Source organism: Orbicella faveolata, unplaced genomic scaffold (assembly GCF_042242905.1).
Source record: "Orbicella faveolata isolate gen_17 unplaced genomic scaffold, um_ofav_v1 contig_34, whole genome shotgun sequence".
Lineage (NCBI taxonomy): Eukaryota > Metazoa > Cnidaria > Anthozoa > Scleractinia > Merulinidae > Orbicella > Orbicella faveolata.
Window position 1 is genome coordinate 23,640,001 of NW_028301563.1, and position 22,500 is coordinate 23,662,500.

A 22,500-nucleotide genomic window follows, 5' to 3' on the forward strand; every position below is an offset into this window, starting at 1 on the left:
TCCTAGCCTGCGAGCGGGCTCACATTGGAGCACAAGCTCGGGCGGCGTAGCCGCGTGCGCAGAATCGAGCAACGAGAAAGTGACCCCAGACTCCACCCGACTACAGACTCCAGATTCCACCCCGCCGGATCGCCTCGCTCTTGGCCGTTCGCGCGTGACTCAAAGGTGAGTCTGCTCGCAGGCTAACCTGTCCAGACATTGGTTTCTACGGAGTCGTACGGTAATCTGAGACTGGAGGTTTAATCTCTTTACTTAAGTATCGTGGGATTTAGCACTGTTGTGCTAATTTGGAACACAATAAATTAGGGGATAACAAATATTGAAAATAGGTCTGAAAACTCGTTAAAAATCCAAATAGTTAAAGGCAAGCTGACCAGTTGGCTATTTATAAGTAGTAAAATAGTTGAATTCGGGATCACCGAACACAAAACCATCTAGCGGCAGGGAGGAAGATTTCAACCCGGAACCTCCGCATTATAAATCCAGCGCCCTATACCCACTAAGCCATGCTGCCTCTTTTTATTATGATTATTTGCTCCTATGAGAACCCAGGTCGTAGTCTTTTTGTCGCAGAATAAAAAAAAAATTAACAATGACTTACTTGGAATGTAAGACAACATGACCACGATTAGGAAGAGATGAAAATCAAATGCAAAATTGAAGGCGTTTGGCATGGATACGCTGTACAGACCAGACTTGGCTACGTGGCGCAGCGAGGAATATATTGATACCAATTCACCCTGAAATATAAACATTGAAGGAAAAAATACAACAGAATATAATTAAGTAAAAAGATACGTAAAGTAGGTAAACAGCCAAGTCGTCTGCTTTTGGGTCCAACCATCAGTTCAAACTGCCACTGGTTTTGGTTGATTTGGTTCAATTTAAATGAAACACTTTTCGAACCACATGATATTTAAAGAAACGCTTGATAGCTATTCTATCCATGTTTATACTCTATAGGGTTTATATCTTGGTCTCTCAGAAAAAAGGTTTTTGGTTTAAAGTAAATTTCTGCAAACAAATTGTTGTATCTCTATTTTCACCATACATACATGTAATAAACTTGGTTCTAAAGAACTTTAGTACAAATCTACTATCGTTCTATTACACGAATGCAGTTCTCTTATTGGCTACGCTACTCACTGCGTATTCTGTTGTAGATAGTGAGTAGCCTAGCGGTGTGCGATTGTGCTTCTTTGCGTTTTCGACGAGTCTGTGGAAAGGATTTAGCTAAAGTTTTGAACGACTAGTAGAGTTGTACTAAAACAATAAGATTTTTCGCTCTCGATTTCTATCCGTGATACCTGACTCCGGCTGCGCCCTCGTCAACTATCACGTGATAGAAATCTCGAGCTTACAAGGTAATTGCTAAATGTGAATTATGGTGCTCTTATAGTGCTCTTGACCTCAACCTGCTCTACAAATCCTCGTGTCTTTCTCCCTATTTTTGTTCTTGTTGTTCTTTGCCATGTTTGAAAAGAAAATAGCCAGAGTATAGACCAAAAGCGAAAGGACTAGAACACGTCTGATGACGTCATTTCATAGAGATCCATGCAGTGTCACCTACCTCTATTAAGCGGCCACCTATTAAGAGGTCACCCCTTAATAAGTGGCCAGTTATCAAAGTCCAGCAATTATTGTCAATAAAACACTGTAAATAGAACCCCTATTAACCGGCCACTTCTACTAAGCGGTCGCAGCCACCTTTGGTCGTTCCGAGGATGGAGTTTTCCATTGCCCTTACTCTTTTAAGCAGCCACCCAAAATTTAATATTACACTGTACATGTAGTTTGGTTTTCTTTAGGAAAAGACGATAGCAGATAAGAGTCCAAAAAAAGAATTTGACAACTGAAAAAAACATTCAAACACACGTTTATGATTGTCTTGACGTGATTCTATGTACACTAAGCAATTAACCTAAACTAGAAAATATTCAAAGCACACGAACCCCTATCGAGTGGCCAACCCCTATTAAGCGACCACCTCCCTGGCCGCTTAATAGGAGTTAGACTGTACCTGATACTTCAGCATAAAACTTCCAATTAAGCAATAGCCAATAACAGATGCTTTAAGGATCACAGTAGAGAAACATCATCAGCAAGGAATTTTTCATTGACTTATGACCTAAAGAAAAGGTTTAATTTTTACTTACCGTTACACCAATGGGGTACAGGATGAAAAAGAAAGTGTATCTGTAGACAGCACACACACGCGTTAGCTTGAAGTGGATAGTTTGTTCTTGACAAGTGGTAGAGGGAGACAAGGGGAACAGGCAGGAGTGTGCCTTGGGTGTATTCCAATCACTACCTTACCTTAGCGGAAAGCTCTGCTAACTGCAAAGTTAGAACTGATAGACCCAGCTATAATTTCTATAATTATAAAATAGAAAACATTTCTGCGCTTCCATTCAGTTGTAGAAACACGAGTGGAAGTTTGTGAGAACGAGAAACGCAAGTAGCACGAGTAGCAGGAGAGTGTTGTCACAGCTTTTTCGAGTTTTCTCAGACTTTCACAAGAGTTTTTGTAACTCAATAGAATCACAAAGAAGAAAAGAAAATGTTCTTTTTTTTGAAAACTCTGCTACAAAAAGGGAAATCTCTTAATATGTATTTCAATTATCAAAATGTTTATTATATTTTCTTTGCCCATATCATCATCATGTTATCACAGCTTTTAAAAAACAACTTCCCGCAATTACAATAAATGGCACACAATGTATGCAGAAGCGATGACATTTAACTGCCATTTCTAAAATTCTGTCTAGCAGTGTTCCAGATAAGTGTGGGGTCTCAGGTCAAAAACCCTACAAGGTCACCTTCATGACCCGCCAAATTAATAGAAAATTTATAATGATTTGGTGGGAGCAGAGGGAAATGAACCATTCAAATTTTCTTGTTGAAACTTATCTGGAACCCTGATCTAGCCCCTGGGTCATATGAAGGTTTGAACATAATCCAAAGTTTGATTGTGTTCTACAGATGACAGTATAATTATGTACTAGGTGTGGACACATCAAAATTTGATTAGAACTACTCCACGTAATATTACACTTCCCGAAAGACCACAATCACAGAAGCTGGCCAACTAGTTACCTGCACCACTGAATAATGTATGGCAGTCTGTCAAGCAGGGAAAATGCATAGAAAGAGTAACGGGTGACTTCTGTAATGGACCAAGCTAACACAAATGCAGCTACACCAGGATTGTCTTGAACCTAAACAAAATTATAATAAATAAACAGAGACATAGGAAATCATATAATTTTTCTGTAAAGGCTTCATACCACTGCTACTACAAGAATGTTTTTTGTTTACCAGTGGAATATGTTATCACCAGACTGTATCGCATGAAAAGGACACATGTCCACTCCTTCCCTCTGTGTTGCTACACAATTTTGGTCTGAGCCCCCACCCCCATCCCACTGAAATTCCCACTTACACTGTAATACCTTCACACTTTCAGGCTTTATTATTATACTTTTTGCTTTTAAACTCCCTCACCCTTGAACTTTCTTAGGGCACATATGTATATTCCTGGAACTGCCTTGCCTACAGATTAGAATGCTTCACTGAACAGCACAGGATATGTTTGTACTCACTTGAGGTACACTATGCGTAATCGCCCAGGTTAAAAAGAGTCTTGAAGCTACTTGAAATGCTGTTAAAACAACTGAAGAAGGCACTAGACCTGAAAAAGTTGATTGGAATGAATGTTTTAAATCACTAAAAAAAAAAAACATTACAGAAAAATTTGACTTGTACTACATTCATACTACTGTGTAACCCCATTAATGCAGTCTCCCATGGCCAGGGCCACAAAAATCTGCCCGTATTCACTGGGTGGCTGTATGAAAGGGGTTCTTTAAATAAGAGAATGCCTCACTGAGCTTTAGTTAAGGCCAGAATAAAGTGGCCGTAATAATGAGGTGGCAGTATGAATAGAGTGGCCCTCCTTAAGGGGATGTTCGAAAACATGTCTAGAGTAGACATGCTTTATGAGAAACGTAGTAACCTTAGAAAGCCCAGCCTGTCTTCCTGTTGAGTTTGCCAAAAAGTGCGTCTAGTAAAGCAGAACCAAGGCCAGGCTTTCAATTCAGTATGTTAGTGCAACTGCTGAAATCCTAAGTGTATACCATGTAAACCAGGCACAAAATGATACCTACCTACAGCACAGTGAAATACCTAGAAAGTAAGCAGTAAATAATTATGTTAGCTACTGTCTTGTAATTATGTTTACAACTAAAGCCAGTCGTAGTAAATTTGAATAATTTATAAATCACTAAAACATATACAGTTCAACTCTTATTAAATGGCCACCCTCGGGAAATGGATAGTGGCCACCTAAAAGGGGTTGGCTGTTTAACAGAGGTAAAAACAATAGAGAAGCCCTCATCGGGACTTTGACTACTGGCCGCCTAAAAGGGGTGGCCATTTCATAGGTGGCTGCTTAATAGGGGTTCTACTGTATTATTGCTCTGAGCATGGAATGAAAAACCTAGTTAAATCTAAAGATAACTTAGACTTGGGTTGTTGAAATGTAAGTCATCAACAACAGTGCTTTTTAGCTCTAGCCAACATCACATTACCAAGTGAATACAACATGGCAAACTACAGATAAACCCAGGTTCAAACCATTTACCATTAATTCTAAAACATTTGTTGTAACTCCTAACTCAGTAGAACAGAATACAAAACTATTGTTATTAGTTACGAAAAACTACTCCTCGCAGAAGTGCTCAGGTGCAAGACTGTAAGAATACAATTCAATGCTGTACATGAAATTGGTTAATAAACTATATATGAGAGAAATGTTAGTAATGTGGTTAAATAATGAAATAATGCACATCAAGTTAACTGTAGGTACTGCGATGTAAACCAAATAGTGATGTTCAAATGTAAGTAATATTACTGACAAAAAGTAATGTAAACAATTTTAACGTACTGTAGTAATTAAAGCAATATATGAGATGGATGATATAAGTACTAGTAGAGCAGGAAACCAATAAAGTTCATATATATCTGTATATAAAAAAAAATACATCCCAACTCAAATACATTTTCCCGTTGGAGGAGAACATGTCGTAGGTCAAAACTCACTAACTCCCTAGGGAAACTTGAACTTTCAACTCACAAGTGATCAGGCTGTACACCAGTTGAAACCACCACAAATTTGTGGGGGAGTTGTCAAGCAAATACTTTTTTTTTGCAGTTTTCTTTCCTATTTTTGAGTTGGGAGGTAAAACAAAACACTTAATGACTGGCCCCACAGGAAAGAGTGAGGTTTGTTTCCCGTAAAACTCAATGTTCCCCTCAGCTTCACCTCGGGGAACACTGAGGTTCTTAGGGAAACAAAACTCACTGTTTCCTATGGGGCCAGTCATAAAGTGCTTAATACTGTTAGTAACACTTAAGTTGGCTTTTACCAAATCACCTCTAGAATGGCTGCTGACTGAAATATCTTGAGGGGTTTCTCCACAGAGTCATAAAGTCCTATGTTGGTCTTCTTCTTTGCCAAGTGTTGCACTGAGAGGACAAGAATCACACTCCACCTGCAACATAAAAATGACATAAATGTAGCCCACAATTTACCAGAATTTAACAGTTTAAAATCCTTGTTAATCTGGTAGTCGGATAACTATTGACAATAGAATTTGTTTTTTCCACATTGCATAGTCAATCCAACGTTTCGAAATCCAACTCATTGAACTGAATTGAACCCAATCCGTAGATTGAGTTCAGCAATGTGCAAGTTTGATTTCCTAACCAGTTGAACTCAGTAGGACAAATTGAACCCAATAGAACTCAAAAACAGTGTTATACTGAAGTAACTCAAGCCTCAAAAGTCCAGAAATTAAACGTTGATTGTTCAAAATTGAGTTTGATTGTCCAATTATTTTTGTGTGAGCGTGATTTTGTTCAATTGCCAAACTCAGTCAAACTCAATCCATAGATTTTGTTTGATTGAGTTTGATTGGGGCTCAACTGACTATACAAGGATAAGTTCAGCTTGCAATTTAACTTACTTTGGTCCAGGGGACTTACAAACTAGGTCACTTTGATTGTCTGGTGGCTATAACTTGATTTAGCTGAGATTTTAAAACTATGAACAATGGTATCTAGTGTCAAGTGTGGTCACTGAAAGTATATTTGCAAACCCTCTAACATGGTGGCTGTAGATTCAGTCTAAGGTCCATTTCAGACGTCATGCTTCTGCCATGCCGAACTAAATTACTTCTACAATTATGTATCTATCATAATTGTTATCTTTGGTTGATTGTAAGGCAAGCATTTAATAACCTAAAGTTAAAAATGACCATTAAAGGAGGTCTATTACCTCAAGTATTTCTGCTTTTTTATAGACGCCTCATCACTTTTTGGTTTTCAAGCCTGTTTGTGGGAATATGTATGATATATTGAATGTAAAAGTGATGGAAGTAATAAAGTTGAAAGTTCCATGAAAGCACGGCACAAGCATGGCATCTGAATCAAACATTTGAATTAAGTTTAGTGAGTAGTTAAGTTTGACAAGCTCTGCTGTGCTACATGACTCTGGCATGGCACAAATATAAATGTTGGGTTTCTAGATAGATCTGCTTTGCCCAAAAAATAATTCATGTATTTTGGCAGGATCACATTCCCACTGAAAGTATCTTGCGAGCAGGCTCACGTTAGAGCACGAAATCAAGCGGCAAAGCCGCAAGATGAGAAAGTGAGCCTGCTCTGATCTCTGCAAATTTTTCATTTCCACCCTGGAAACTGCAGAAAAATAAACCAACTAATTTTTAGCGGAAGTGTGAACTTTGGCAGCTCAGATTTCATGAGAAAATTGTAAATCTTTTTCATAACAACATGCAGACATGATATCCGTTGTTGATAAAGTTTTACCGTAGAAAAGCCGCCAAAGTTAATGCCTCGCAAGGACACACACTTGATTCTAAGTGATCTTGCTTTGACAGTCTGGTCTTTGATGATGCTGGTAAACAGGCAAATGCCTTTGTGTTGTTTTGTTGCCTGCTTGCAATTATACATGTTTGTCTTGATTCATTAACATACTTTAAACTACTATTTCCTGCTCCCTCTTTAGTTTGAAATTTAACCAGAAATAGACTGGAACATTGTTAAAACATCAATTCTTCCTCTGATTCCAAATGTGGACGACATATTTTTTATGAGAACGTGCGGTAAATTACCAATTCCGTGGGGATCTAATCGGTCCTTATCAAACGTAACAGATTGACAGTTTTCTCGCCTTTTCTGCTTCTTGACGAATGGTATTTCACTTTGCTCAGGTGAAGCAGAAATAAAAAAATTACAGAGATCAAGGCAGGCTCACTTTCCTGGTACCTCTTCACCAGGTTCCTTCCTGCCAGATTGCTTTGCTCGTCGCTGCTCGCACGCGTGACTCAAAGGTGAGCCTGTTCACTGGCTGCTCTGAAAGCAACAAGGGGGCTTCAGTAAATCCTGAATTTGGTACAGCTCTGGCACAACACTTGAATCAGAGTTGTGTTTCTGCCGTGCTACAGTCAAATCTAGTTGCAATTAAGTTCGGCAAGGCAGAGGCACGACGTCTGAAATCGGCCTAAGAGATGTACACAATATTCCAAACCTGATGTGATCACTTAACTACAAAATTAACATACACGGTCCACGGAGGCAATTAAAACATTCGTGTAGAGGTTTCACAGAAAATTCTTAGATGTATCAAAAGGGAAACATGCTTGTTTAATTTGTGGTTTCAGTACAAGCCCAGACAGGCTGGTCTGATAAGCTCGTGACCATCATCAACTCCTAGATTGTAACTCCTTCGATTCACCAACTATAATAAATTTATAATTTGTTCCTCTTTTCATCCCCCACAGAGCTAAACCAGCTGCCAATATATCTACTCCTCTAAAGGTGGCCATGCGTTTCTTTCAAAGAAGCTGAGTGAGAATCAAAGCTTTCACTTGCTCGTTACGTTTTAAAACCCGCGCGCAGATCATGTCATTGACAGATCGAAAGGATATTTGCGAGAGCTCCCGTTTGCCAGCCCACAGGAGAGCTAGCATCTTTTCACTTAAGACATTGAAAAGAAAGGTAAATAGCCATAGAAGGGTATCTACAAATACGTAAATTACTCCTTACCCAAGAGTGAGTGTGACATTGTAGAACACCAGGTAAATCTTCGCTAGAGCGGTCATGTTGTACAAACGAAAGAGAGAAGACTGGTGACAGGCTAGGCCTCTCCGTCTCTCTCCGACTCAACTCCGACTCTCTCGGACCTCATTCGACAGAGTTTTCAGGTTGAGTTTTCTTTAGCTTAGGCTCCCAATCGGAATTGCGCGCTTAGAGTTTGCGATGTTTTTCCAGTTACTGGTTTATAATTACTACATAGTAGCTTGAGAAACCTGGGTCCTCCTAAGGTTGAGGGGAAGGAGATCGGGAGAAAAGGAAGAGAAGAAGAAGGCTGAACGTCTGAGATCTGAACGTTGCACTGATCGGGAAACACATTTAAGGTTCTCCTGAGTTGGAAGTTGATCGCAGGATTTCGTTATTGGATGACACTCTTTAATCGCATGGCAACGCCTGCTACACAGGTCGGTCACAGTGATTTTGGCCGGGTATCCCCGTGTTTTGGGTACCCCCACACCCAAATCCCTAGTGTTTTGGTTATCCCCAGTAGGGATACCCAAAAAACTGAAAGCTTAAAACTGGAGCAAATGAAATCGTCCACAAGTCTGCTCAAAACCCAACTGTCTTCTTGCAAAGTTTTGTCTCAATAAAGTAAAGCATTATTTTGCTTGATATAAAGACAATACGTCGCTGAAAACAGTCGCAATTCATAACAGACTGTCTGATCCGAGTCCGCAGTTATAACGACATACAAAACCGGATTCACGCGCCAAAGATCCTTGTATGAACATGCGCTTGATGCCTATCGATAACCCTTGAAAAGCACGTCATTTTAAACAAGAAAGGCGCATTCTTAACCTCGAAGAGTTCAGCGACTGAATTTAATCAATACGCGAGTGAACACACAGAGATACGGCCGTCACGCAATATGCACACTGGTCTCAAGCTGTGACTGACCACTGTGTATGTTGCCTGTCTGGAATAAACTTTGTCTTAGACTTTCTTATTTATCGCTCTTTCCTTGACCATCTCTCCTATTAGATTTTGCCGGCGAACAATTCATTAGAGGATTTTTTTTGCTTCGGAAACAAATCCAAAATAAATATAAATAAAGCAGATAAGGCTTAAATCTTTGGACAAAGAGTAACAATTAAAAGTAGGATACCCAAATCCCTAGTGATTTGGGTATCCCCTTCCGAAGTGTTGGCTTGCAATCATTTCTTTAATTCAGGGTAGCCAAATCGACCGAAGATAAAAAGGCAAAGCAAACTTAAAAAGAGGAAAGGCATTTAAGGGGGGAAAAGACTAGAAATGCCAAAATGTATGGGATACTTACTCCCTAGTGATATTGGTATCCCCTTCCAAAGAGCTTGTTTGTCCTCGTTCCTTTAATTCAGGGTAGCCAAAACAAACGAAGATGAAAAGGAAAAGCAAACTTGCAAAGACGAAAGTCATTCAGGGAAAAAAGGACTAGAAATGCTAAATTGTAAGGGATACCCAAATCCCTAGTGATATGGGTATCCCCTTCTGGAGTGTTTGTTTGACCTCGTTTCTTTAATTTAGGGTAACCAAATCGACCGAAGATAAAAAAGCAAAGTAAACTTACAAAGACGAAAGTCATTCCAATGAGGAAAGGACTAGCAATGCTAAAATGTAAGAGATACCCATTTTAGCATTTCTAGTCCTTGCCTCATTGGAATGACCTTCGTCTTTGTAAGTTTGCTTTGCTTTTTTATCTTCGGTCGATTTGGTTACCCTGAATTAAAGAAACGATAACACACAAAGATATTGGAAGGGGATACCCATATCACTAGGGATTTTTTTTTAATGAATTGCTACTTACACTGCTTACAATACAATATTAATGTAGTTACTTACACTACTTACAAAAACTTATTACTTACGCCACTTACGATACTAACACTTACACTATACAATACGCATACTCACGCTACTAACAATACTAATTCTTACACTGCTTACAATACAACATAATTAGATTACTTGCGCCACTTACAATTCTAGCACAGCAAGATCATACCAGTTTACTGCTGTCAGTAATTTAAATTCGGAATTGCGTATTAAAGAAAATATGCATGGTATATATGCGCCTTATTTCTTGTCCCTTCATTTTTATTTTCGTTTTCAGGGGACTAGGGTCAAGCTGTCAAGAGATTACAAAAGAGGCAACAGAGGCTCCCACTTTTTTACAACGATTGTAGTTGTATTTTTTTTCCATTTCATAGATATGTTTTAAATACAGTAAGAAATCGTTTAGTTTTGGAGGACATTATTTCTGTCTACATAGCCGAATGTAATATTTAGCATTTAAGCAGCAGAAGTTAATTTGGAGTTTAAGTTTAGAGCTATCCGGCCTCAGACCCAGTGCTGTATCAGGCTCTAAGGGTGTCTCTTTGGCAATGACTTGGCAAGACTGTAGCCATACTTTAAAATTGGTCCAAAAATACTGAGTTTTTGGGCTAGCCCAAAATAAATGTGCAAGTTTCTCTGTTTCTCTTTCGCAGAAAGTGCATTCCTCGCTATCGACAAGACCAATTTTTTTCAAGAAGTTGTTTGTTGATATTCTTCTATGAAGAAATTTAAAATTAAAAGTTATAAGATTTGTGCTCTTTGTACATTGAAAAGCCATTTGGTAAACCTCTTTCCAGTTGAGCTCTTGTTTTGTTGTGAGAGTGACGTCTTCCTGCCACTTTTGTTGACTTTGGTTAGGTGGTTCACTTTTTCCTGATACAAGTTTGTTATATACTAGTCTACTAGGATTTTTGCTTTTTAAAAATTTTGACAAGAAACGTTCGTGTTTAATCGAGGTTCTGATATTATGGGGTATATATCTTTGAAGACGTTTTATTGAAGAAATGATTCCAAAAAGGCTAAAGGTCGGCCTGTCAGGTCGTGTATAGTTTGGAAAGCAGTAAGCGAGAGAAACTTTCCGGAGTCATCCATTAAATGTTCTACTTTTGTTATTCCTTTAAGGAACCATTCTTTAACAAACACTGGTCTATTCTCAACTCTTATAAGTGAATTATACCATAATGGCGATGACCGGAAGTGATGATCTGATGCAATCTTTTCTTCATAATTGGCTTCTGGCCAGATTTCAAGAATTTCTTTGAAAAAAGGATCTGATACTTTAATAATGCTACGACTGTCTTTTATATTTAGATTTCCAGTTAGTGTTACTTCACCTCCATATTTTTCAAGTTCTGAGTCAAAAAGTCTTTTCCAGCTTCCACAATTTTCCTTATCTAAATACTTCTTTATCCATGTGGCTTTGAGAGATCTATTAAAGAAACTTATATCAATCATTTTAAGTCTCCCTTCTGAGTAATCATTAATCATTACCTTTATTTTTATTTTGTCGCCTTTGTCATTCCATAAGAAGTTATAAAACATAACAGTTATCTCCTTTATTGCTGTATGATTTGTTTGAAGAGGAGAAAAAATATATACCAGTTGTGAAGCTGTGAGGCTTTTTAAAACAGCAATTTTACCTAAAAGGCCAAGTCTGCGAAGTTTCCAGCATCCCAGAATTGATTTAATTTTTTCTATTTTATCTTTGTAATTCAAAGATATAGTTACCTCAGGGTCTGTTGACAACCATACCCCTAACACTCTGATTTTTTTTTTTTTTTTTTTTTTTTTTTTTTTTGGCCATTTGAAGTCTTTTTCAGAACAAAGTTTAAAATCCCAATCCACACTTGCACCGATTCACAAAGCTTCTGTCTTTTTACTGTTAAGTCTGAAGCCGGATATATTACCGAAATAGTCTATTATCTTCAAAGATTCTAGACAGGATTCTTCGGAGCCGTCTAAAGTAAGGGTCGTGTCATCTGCATATTGGCTATAAAGTTTAATTTCTTTGTCCTTTACAATTATGCCACGAATTTCTTTTTTCTTCTTTTTTTTTTTTGGCGAATTGCACTGGCGAGTACTTCTACAGAGAGAATGAATAGATACGGTGACAGAGGGAAACATTAGCTTGCCTAACTCCCCGGTTGAGCTCAAAGAAATTACTTGCCCATCCATTGTTTAAAATACAACTTTCGCTATTGCAGTAAAATACTTTTAACCAATTCAGCAATGATGGGCCGAAACCAAAGTATTGGAAGGTTTTACGAATAAAGGGCCACTCTAGAATATCAAAGGCTTTTTCAAAATCAAAAAAAAGGAACAGTCCCGGCATATTGTTTGCTTTTGAAATTTGATGACGCTGTCTATTAAACGAATGTTCTCTCGAATGAATCTGTCTCTAATGAAGCCGGTTTGATCGTCAGAGACAAGTTTTGGCAGGAAATTAAAGTTTTGATGCGGCTTGAAATAGCTTTTGTTGCAATTTTGTAATCGCAATTCAAAAACGTTAAAGGTCGCCAGTTCTTTATTGAACTAAGGTTAGCATCCTTTTTCGGTATGAACTTAATAATGCCCCTTCTTTGTGATATTGCTAGCTTTCCAATTTCGTAGGAATAATTAAAAGAGTGTATCAAAATTTCCGCCACGTCACTAGAAATTTGGGTATCCCTTACATTTTAGCATGTCGATCTAGTTCTTTCCTCATTGGAATTCCCTTTCGTCTTTGTAAGTTTGCTTTGCGTTTTTATCTTCGGTAGATTTGGTTACCCTGAATTAAAGAAACAATAATTACTGTTACAAACAAACACTCTGGAAGGGATACCCATATCACTAGGGATTTGGGTATCCCTTACATTTTAGCATTTCTAGTCCTTTCCTCATTGGAATGACTTTCGTCTTTGTAAGTTTGCTTAGCTTTTTTTTTATCTTCGGTCGATTTGGTTACCCTGAATTTAAGAAACGATAACGAAAAAACACTCCAGGAGGGGATACCCATATCACTATGGATTTGGGTATCCCTTACATTTCAGCATTTCGATCTAGTTCTTTCCTCATTGAAATGACTTTCCTCTTTGTAAGTTTGGTTTGCCTGTTTGTCGATTTGGCTACCCTGAATTAAGGAAACGATAACAAGCAAGCATATTGAAAAGGGAATTAATAGGAGGAGTGGTCAAGGAAAGAGCGATAAATAAACAAGTATAAGACAAAGTTTATTTCAGACAGGCAACATGCACAGAGGTCAGCCACAGCTTGAGACCAGTGTGCATATTGCCTGACGGCCGTATCTCAGTGTGTTCACTCGCATATTGAATAAATTTAGTCGCCGAACTATCCGAGGTTTAGAATGCGCCTTTCTTGTTTAAAATAACGTGCATTTCAAGGGTGATCGATAGGCACCAAGCACATGTTCATACAAGGATCTTTGGCACGTGAATCCGGTTTTGTATGTCGTTATAACTGCGGACTCGGATCTATTTTTAGCGACGTTATGTGTTTATGTCAAGATTAAGAAAGGTTTCATTTACTGAGGCAAAGCTTCGTAAGAAGATAGGTGGTTTTTGGGCAGAATTATGGATGACTTCACTTGCCCCAGTCCGTGGTATTTAACGCTTTCAGCGTTTTGGGTATAAAAAAAAAAACAAAAAACAACAAAACAAACTAACAGATTCACATCCAGGTTGTTGGTGTTAGGACAAACGCCTAATTCCTTTATAATTACAGCTTTCTCCCAGGCTTTCGCTTTCAATTGATTTCGGTGACGAGTTCGAGAGAAACAACCTTAGAGCACGTGACCTGACAACAATTGACCGAGGCGAAATATCGAGGCCTAGGAACTAGGCAAATGTAGAAGAAAAGATAAAACCTCTGGAACCTGGGTACCCATCTTCCATTAGTGCCCAGTTCACCGAGTTAACTTAGTTTAGGGAAAACCTCAGAGATATTAATTTGAAATGAGATAAACTATGAAATTTATTTAATACTCTAGGTGCAAATTCGAAATTACCAGGATTAGTTCAAAAATTGTTTATTTAATCACCAACTGACCATATTCAGTGCAGTTGCCGTTCTATTGCAAAAAAAAAAAAAAAAAAAAAAAAACCTCAGCTAAAATATTCTGGATTAGAGCAGTTTCAACTGAGTGTCGTAAAACCAAAACCAAAGTAATCACTCTAGCCAATCACAAAGTACATGAAAAATACAGTGAACCAATCAAAACTCGAGGTAATTACATGTAGCTGACGCAAGGCGCGCGAAAAAGAGTGCGAGTGAGATAATTGGTATTGGTTTTACTTCTGATTGGATGAAAAAGTGTCGGGAATTTTTTAAGCCAATCGTGAAGCGTAGTTGATGCAAAACCAATTACTTTTCGACACTCAAATGAAAACAGCTCCAAGTTGAAATCTTTGTTTCCGGTGTCTGGTAAAGTTGAATGTCGCCATTTTGTTGTACCTCTGTGCGTTGCTTCAATTTCAACAATTTCGCCGACAAGTTACTTTTCAAAACTTATTTAGTGGGGAAATTTCGGTAAAATTCTAGCCTATGTAAGCCAGGTAACTCAGCGCACGCTTTTTAAACTGTTTTAAAGCTCAAACTAGCAAACCGTCTTGCTACGTTAAAAATTTAGCACCTCTTCTTTTATTATTTTAGCACAAGTTCATAGTCAGCAAAACTGACGTAAAACCACAGGCCTTCTGCCTCATTCATGTAACGAGGTTAGGTCTACAGGTGATGATTATCGCCGTACGTCTCGTTAACATAAGAGAAAGGCATATCATCGTGGGCTGGTCTCTGCAAAAAAAAAAATCAAACACAACAGTGTAGTTAAAAGAGTGATTTCTGCCTTCACCGCACACCTTTCAATACTCGCTCGATCTGGCTGGTGATCAATTTACCAACAAGATGATGTTACTCAAGTGAATGCAGTTTTCAATAAAGTTTGTTCCACGATGTCTTGTATTTCACTAGAAATGAACAGTTATTATCGACAAAGGCCTACGGCACTAAACTGTGGATTGCTCCAATGTTACTGATACGCGATGTGAGATAAATGAAAGATACTTCTGTAAAACTACATGTTTGTAATATCCGCGGCCCTACACTTTAGCCTGATACCTGGTTATGATAAGAGGAGTAAGTAGCATTATCAGCTCTTGGTTTCTGTCAAAAAAGGAAAAAAAAGCAAAAACAAAAATAGCGTAAGCCTTCATAGAACGCATTCAGTTAACGAAACACGAAACTTGAGCAAATATGGCCTTCTTATAGAACAATTCAAGCGGTTAACCAAAGTCAGTGACAAAAAAGGGAGGACTTGGCTTCGCTCATTTTTTCCATCTCCCTTTTTCCACTATCGAATCGAGAGCGTAATGATCGAACATCATACAAGCTTATACTGTATAGAGCAAGCTTTTATCCATGACATTATGACAATATGCCGCGTCTCACGGCTCATGCAAATCTCGTAAGTGATATTCAGTCAAAATGACTGAGTCTTAAAATTGACCTCACACCTAACTTCGCCTGCATAACTTGCGCCTTCTATAATTTTTGCGCGGCATTAACAATTAATGAGGATATACCTCACCCCAGCTTATATGCCTTGGTAGCAACCAGAATCTTCATATAAATGCTGGAGGTGTACATCTCTGGTATTGGGTCTTTCGCAAGTAGGCTGTTTGTAGATAGATCTTTTTTTTCCGCGAACCGGTGGCCAATCACGTTGAACCTTTTAATGGAAAACTTGCTTGGCTTGAATTTAGAAATACCGGTAAGGTGAGCTTTTCCGCTTTCTTAGCTTCAGTATACGTTCAGTTAAATTTGGTCTGATTGGATTTTACATTTTTTCCTTTCAAGTCGCGCACATGTTCAGACAGTTATATATTTGTTGTTTGAGTAAACAATTTTAACCTTATAATTAGGGCGTGTCCACGCTTTAAAGGACAAGATATTATGAGGAACAGATGGCTAACGAAAGTAATAGAGAAGTCCTGTAAAGATCTGGAAGAAGAGGAAAGTTTGAAGAGCGTTACATTGGATCGATGTTTCTATATGGTTGATGATTTTTGCTGCATCTCTCCGGTTTGAAGTAGTATACACCGATCGATATCGATCCACTCCAGGTGATTCTCGCCCCGCGAAGTTTAGGGCTTAAAAAATAGCCGGCTACTTCGAATCCGATTGGGTATGTCGTAAAACGAGATGTACACTTCCAGTGTTACAAACATGTGCAACATCGGTTACAGTATATTTGCGATTTTTTTTCTTACCCGAAATAAGGGGGAGCCCCCCCCCCCCGGCCCCTCCCCTAGATCCGCCACTGTTAGGAGCATATCACATGGAAAAACGGCGTAGCACCGGCCCAATTAGGAGATGAAGGCTCCATGTGATAGGCTCCTGCCACTGTCTAACATAGATTTAAAAGCCAATTAACCTCGACACTTGCCTTTCCATAGTCTCGCCTGTACGAATAGGCAAAGTATCCGATTGAAACAACACACAGCAAAAACTCCAGACAACCCAAAATGAGTACGAGGATGGTGAAGATCTTGACTCGCAGCATATTCTGATTGAGGAAACTGTTGTCAGAGTACCAAGTGAACGAGCCTATCTCTTCACTAGTGAATGCCGTGTGCACTGCCATACTGTAACAAACTATCAACATGGTGGACAGCAGTAGAGATATCACAGTGAACAACAGAAAATCCACCAACTGAGGAGAAAAAATATGGCCGTTATTAAAATTACATACATTGAACTTGACACCAGCTGACACTCGTCCTGTACAGAACTGGTGAAACACCACTTGGTGTGAGTCCTTTTGCTCACCCTGGGGAATACGACTTGGTCAGAGTTCCTGTGCACACCCTGATGAAATTCACACCTGCCTTGCACAAATAGTTTCTAAAAAATTTACAGAATAACTCCCTAGTTTTTATTTATTTTTTTTTGTTTTCCTATGTGGTTGTGAACCCCGGCTCTTTGACTCGCAATATTCGCATGCCTACATAAAACCCGCATAGCAGCAAGCTTCTCAAAAGTTAAGGTGATCTCAGTGCAAAATTATCTTGATACTTACTTGAGAAAACTTCTCAAGAGCGTGAAGAGGGTCTAAATGGTAGTGGAGAGGGGGGTGGGGGGTGGGGCTGTACTCGGCGCTGACAGTTAGAATTTTGACCAAATTCTTAGCTGTCATTCAGTTCAAACCAATCCAGACCGTCTCTATAGAGACGACAAGCCAAACCGCCAAACGCGTAATCAGAGTGCACAGAAGTGGTAAACAGTTTTCCTTCAGCGGGAGCCTCATGGATATATGGGTGTCGAGTACGGTCGCCATGGTTAGAAAGTCTCCAGGATAGATCAACACAAAGACTCAACGCACTATTTCCATTTCTCAGTGACTGCAAACAGTGAATTGAACACACGTGCAATATTAAGATTGTTCCTTGGGTTGAGCCCCTTTAATAAATCAAAGAGAAACTTACATAATACTTTCTGGAGTTGTCTGTGTTCTCCATGTTTGAGTCTCTAACTGCAATAGCACCGGTAGCGGCAATCTGTGTTCAGTATATTGGAATTAATGAAAACAGCCAAATTAAGTTAAACTTATTACCATACCAAACCCTTTCCCTTCCTAGGCCAGAAATTGTGAAATCCCTTGGTTCAAAAGAATCGATTTAATTTAATCCTTCGATTAGGCTGTTTTAAGCGAGATATGTGGTAAAAAAAGTTAGACAATACTTAAATTAAAAACATCCAGACCATGGCGCTGGTAGCTAGAATTTTCTAGTTGCCGAAAAAAGTTTCACAGCAATTATAACCGGCATTTGAGAATGTTGGTTAATATTAAGAATCAGTGATAGAAAACGTAGGCAAATTATTTTTAAAAAGTATCTTATGAAAGTTATTGTCTTGTTGGCTTGATGAAATTAATATGTAAGATATTGATTTCGTCCTAGAAGACTGGTGACGCATTTTGTAAGTGTTTGTTTAATTATTCAATGTTTGATAGTAAATTGTTCTTTGTTGCAAAGTTCTGTATCCATCTGGTTACCGCTCTGGTTAGCTAAAGAGTTTAGCTAATTAATTCGTTCAAAGTCTTGGCTGAACCTAACTTTGAACAGTGTCATGTTTTAGGACATCTCAGTTTTTTGACTTATTAAATTCTCTTGAGCTCGCTCATTAGACTACGACGGGAAATATTTAACATTTTAATCAAACAATCAAAACATTTCAAATTAGACTTCGAGTTATATTTTGACTGATGGCGACGTAGAGAATTGTCAACAATAGTCTACCGGAATGTCAACAGAAACACGGTTATGAAGCAAAAATTAAGTTCTAAGCGATGAAACTCCACTTACCACGACGCCAATCCACAAAGCAAGAAGCATGATACTCGTCCAGTGATCCACGACAATTCTTACGACAATTCCAAGTACAATCAACAAACCACCGAATAGGCCATGACTTACTCCTAACAACTTCAGAACACCATCAAAATACACAATGGCTCCGTCGCGGACACCCATTCTTGGCAAAATCAGAAATGCGCCTAACTATGTTGTGGGGACTCCAAAGTCACGAAGTTTTGAATTAGTTTCCGAAAGTATGTAATTAAATATACAAGACATGACGTGTGGTACACTTCAGTGGTTTCATAAACTGACGTCTCTGTAAAGAAACACGCGTGATTGGTTATGTTTGAATTCCTTTACACTTGATTACCTTGGCTCTTTCAAACAACTGTTCAGTTCTCTCAGTCCAAGCTTTCCGGGATTGTGGAAAAATTCTAATGGAGGCGGTAGAAGGAACAAAAATTTGACTGAGAGAGGAGCTAGAAATTCTACCATACATAGTCCATGCATATGAAAAAATATTTTGCACCTGAACAGTTGCCATTTTTCAGTTGCAGCTTGTTGGGAGATCGGAAAACTTGTAACAGCGTGAATTTTCTACTCGTCACGCCATCAACGCATTTCTGCGAGATTTCGTCGCAACAAGAACTTCCTTTTTAAAAGGAGTTAGCCACTAATAAAATTAAAAGAAAAAATTATCGTGTTTGCAGTTATTGACTACACTCTTTTTTTAAAATTAGAATATTGTTTTCCGGCCCAGGCTGAATATTCTTACTTCTCTATCGATTTTAGACTGAAAATGTTCTTGTTGAATATTCTTAGATTGTAGAGGACGATGCCGACAAAACATCAAATTATCTGTTCAATCATGACCGTTCATGGCATTGAAGTAATTTTTGAGCCAGACTGCAGGTATGACACGCAGCCTGATGTGACACACATAATTAGTTTCTTGCAGAAATGTTCTTAGATCGAACACACAACTAGTGCGGTTTTTGTTTTGTTGTTTTTTGGCTGCTTTTGCCGCTTAGGGAAGGAATAGTTTTAAGCAGTTTAGTTAAAAACATACAATTGTATTGTATTCACTAATTTTCAAGGCAAAAAATATTCCTTTCAAAATCTCATCCTCGGGTTTATTCTTGTAATATTCTTAAAATTTCGCAAATTTCAGCCTCTGTATTTTTTTTACAAAACAGTCCTAAGAAAATACGCGCGCTGATTGGTTAAAAATCGTGTTTCTAGTTTCTATGACTCGATAGAAACACAGAACTAGCACGAGCTGTTGACATTATGATGGCGCGAGCAAAGAGAATTTACATTTTGATAATCAAAGTTAACAGGTTGTTTTCCTTTTTTGTCGCGGTGTTTTCTAAAAGAAATAGAAAACATGTTCTCCGTGTTTCTATCGAGATATGGAAACACTCGTGAAAGTTTGAGCGAACTCAAAAAAGTTGTGGAAACACTCGCCTGTGGCTCGTGTTCCCACAGCATTTCTCGTTAGAAATCTCGAGCTCATAATCTAATTGTTTAATAGAAACACGATGTTTAACCAATCGGCGCGCGTATTTTCTTAGGACTGTTTTCTAATTTAACATGAATCTACTAGTCGTTCGAAACTTTATCTAAATCCTCCTCACAGACACTTCGAAAATGCCGAGAAGCGGCCGTCATTTTGTTAATAAGGGCACACTGCTACGCTGCTCATTATTTATCTATCACAGAATAGATAGCGACTAGCGTAGCCAATCAGAGAACAGCATTCGTGATAGAGCGCTATTTAGTAGATCTATGCTAAAACTCGATAGAAACACGGTGCATGTTCTCTATTTCTCAAATAGAGTATATTCTTATAAAAAGGAAAAAGTGTTTTTCTATATATACCCGAGACTACTTCAGACTCACGTCATGCAGTACAACATGACAACTGATCACAATCCCGTGATCACAATTTAGACATCACTTAATTGCATGGTAGTGTTGTTCCTTTTTGACTGAAAATCTTTTTTTACAATCCCAGTAGTTTAAAAAATCTCCTCCCTTTGTGAAATGTAATCAGAGCCTCCATGTGTTGGGTAAATATAAAGACAAAAGGCAAAAAAGTGAAACAATAAACTGCATGACAATGTTAAGTCTTGTAAACATTAAATTTACCACATTTCAATTAAATTTGCTTATTATTAGTCTGAATGTTGCATCGTGTACATTATTTATACATCTTGGTTGATGTCCCTTCAGAGCACATGTAAATCGGTTTCTCTTTGATCACTTTGTGGCTCTTCTCAGTTCAACATTCAACGGAAAAGCGGAATTGAGGTGACCTTTCACACGAGGTCACTTAAATATTTTCAATATTCTATCGCCTGAAGGCATTCACGTTAATTTGGATGAAGTGACTCCACTCCAATTTCAGATTTCCTGTCTTTCCGGATAACTCTTAGAGAAAACATCACCAGGTACGTAATTGCGCAAATTCATTAACTGTTATTTGAAACCTTTCTTTGTAATTACATCGAATCAAAAGGCAATCTGCTGATAACGCAATGAATTTGACACGATCTCTGTACACGCACGCTCGTTCAGTTGGCCTGGAGGTTCAGCACAGACAAGAATCTGTTGACGACTTTTATGTTCTTCTTTCGTTAGATTGTCCTCTGATGTCATGGATATCCAGAAAGGGACTGCAAGGTTTAGCATGAAGTCGTTTCAAGAAAAGATGAACAAGTTAAAACGAGATTTAAAGGAAACAGAGGACAAAGTAAACGAGGTTAAGAAAGAGACATTGGCGGCAAGATGGAGAGAGCATGACGCCAAGCTTAAAATGAAGGAAATGTCGGAAAAAATATCTGATACTGAAGAGCAAATAAGAAAGATTGAGAGCCGTATTGCGTACCAGAACGGTCGCAGGAAAGAAATTGCCGAGAAATTTCGAGAAAACGGGCGAGTTAAAAATGTGTTGGAAGGATCGGCCATCGACGTAGAGGAACTGATGCGTAAACTACACGACGCTCAGCAACACACGATGGAAGTGAGGAAAATGAACAAGGGAATGCAGAAAGTAGTGGCCATCCTAGAGCCTAAGATCGAAAACGCCGAGCGCCGCGAACAGAAGGCCATTGATCGAGCATTTTTGATCAGCCAGAAGCTGACAGTTCATCGTTATCTGGCAGAGAAAAGGCCTGAAGGATTTCCATCACCCGAGGAAGATTTGATCCCTCAGTCAGACCAAGAGACCAGAATTGTAGGCCTCAGAGAGAAAATTAAAGCAGCCATTCTACGCAGAAGGCAAGCAGAAAAGAAGAGATATGCTTTGGAAAGGAAAATTCAGGTTATCGAAGAAGCGTTGGAAAACTACAAGAGACGTAATTTGCAATTTCAAATTAGTAAACGGGAACTTCTAAGCTCTAACTTTTACTAGGTTTCCCTCTTCTTCCCCTAGCTGGATAGCTTGGCATTGATCAGAAAGTTTCTTGGTTCCAGCTGTTTTGAAAATTTATCATAAGTTTCTTGATTGATTAACCGAAAACATAGCACCACATTGATGTAAACTGACATGTTGTGAGACTTTGCCTTGTCAGTGTAGTTCAGCTGTCCGTTGAGAGAAGTAGTGTAAGGAATTATAACATGTTCTAAGGCGCGATTGTATCATTACAAGAGGCTAAAGTAGCTTTGGGAATTATATTGTGGATCGACGGCTCAATCAGGGTCAAATAATTTTAAATGCTAATAATCTGTATGTAGACTTTCAAGGTTTCTTTCTTCGATGTCCTGAGTTTATTTGAATACCAAAATAAACAAACAAATGGCTGTGCAGTCAATTTTAACAAAGACTTCCTTGGGCGCTTAATCAGTTGGTCGCCAGAGTTACTTCCGGATTGTGTGAGATGTCACGCAAGGAATGACATAGCGGAGACAGACGTACAACATATACACTTGCACATTGAAACAACTAGAGGTGTACTGCATGACCGGTTCCTAGCTAGCAGACCCTGGGGGCTGGGGGTGGGGGCTTTTACTCTACAAAGTTTCGTATGGGTTGTCTACACGCCGAGGTCCAACCCTTTACCCTTTTATACCATTTTGACAGAGAAGGTTCCCCTTCAATACACCATTCATTGAAAAAAAGTACCTATGTCTACTTATCTTCAGTGTAACCCCTGAAGAA

At 38.6% G+C, this 22,500-nt stretch overlaps 3 protein-coding genes across 3 annotated transcripts in view; 1 reads left to right on the forward strand and 2 right to left on the reverse strand.

The window, feature by feature from the left end:
* The window catches only part of LOC110050480 (very-long-chain (3R)-3-hydroxyacyl-CoA dehydratase 2-like), a 12,310-nt gene extending 4,090 nt beyond the window's left edge, over positions 1-8,220 (reverse strand). Inside the window, exons 1-7 of the mRNA XM_089299094.1 lie at positions 8,128-8,220; positions 5,435-5,552; positions 4,167-4,185; positions 3,603-3,691; positions 3,097-3,218; positions 2,157-2,196; positions 602-740 (exon numbers count right to left, since the gene is read on the reverse strand). Of these exons, the coding sequence (XP_089155220.1) occupies positions 602-740; positions 2,157-2,196; positions 3,097-3,218; positions 3,603-3,691; positions 4,167-4,185; positions 5,435-5,552; positions 8,128-8,183 (583 nt within the window). The 5' untranslated portion in view covers positions 8,184-8,220. The remainder of the gene's footprint in view (positions 1-601; positions 741-2,156; positions 2,197-3,096; positions 3,219-3,602; positions 3,692-4,166; positions 4,186-5,434; positions 5,553-8,127) is intronic.
* Positions 8,221-14,595: 6,375 nt separating this feature from the next.
* LOC110050432 (uncharacterized) lies at positions 14,596-18,589 on the reverse strand. The gene is made up of 5 exons (XM_089271573.1): positions 18,345-18,589; positions 17,466-17,537; positions 16,427-16,693; positions 15,100-15,144; positions 14,596-14,775 (listed from the first exon to the last, which is right to left on the reverse strand). Exons 1-5 carry the CDS (start codon positions 18,510-18,512, stop codon positions 14,707-14,709), a joined length of 621 nt encoding a protein of 206 aa, XP_089127699.1. The 5' UTR covers positions 18,513-18,589; the 3' UTR covers positions 14,596-14,706.
* A 2,079-nt stretch (positions 18,590-20,668) lies between these two features.
* On the forward strand, positions 20,669-22,163 carry LOC110050511 (uncharacterized). The gene is made up of 2 exons (XM_020756434.2): positions 20,669-20,791; positions 20,982-22,163. The coding sequence occupies exon 2, from the start codon at positions 20,998-21,000 to the stop codon at positions 21,751-21,753; it is 756 nt and encodes a 251-aa protein (XP_020612093.1). The 5' UTR covers positions 20,669-20,791; positions 20,982-20,997; the 3' UTR covers positions 21,754-22,163.
* Positions 22,164-22,500: the final 337 nt, after the last annotated feature.

Bases quoted from the DNA above. Each gene is read 5' to 3' on its own strand.
- LOC110050432 (XM_089271573.1), bottom strand. From the start codon at position 18,512: ATGGGTGTCCGCGACGGAGCCATTGTGTATTTTGATGGTGTTCTGAAG. The intron at 16,694-17,465 runs GTAAGTTTCTCT...TTTTCTCCTCAG, and splicing joins ACAACTCCAGAAAGTATTAT to TTGGTGGATTTTCTGTTGTT. The intron at 15,145-16,426 runs GCAAGTGTCGAG...CTTTTTTGACAG, and splicing joins ACAGGCGAGACTATGGAAAG to AAACCAAGAGCTGATAATGC.
- LOC110050511 (XM_020756434.2), top strand. From the start codon at position 20,998: ATGGATATCCAGAAAGGGACTGCAAGGTTTAGCATGAAGTCGTTTCAA.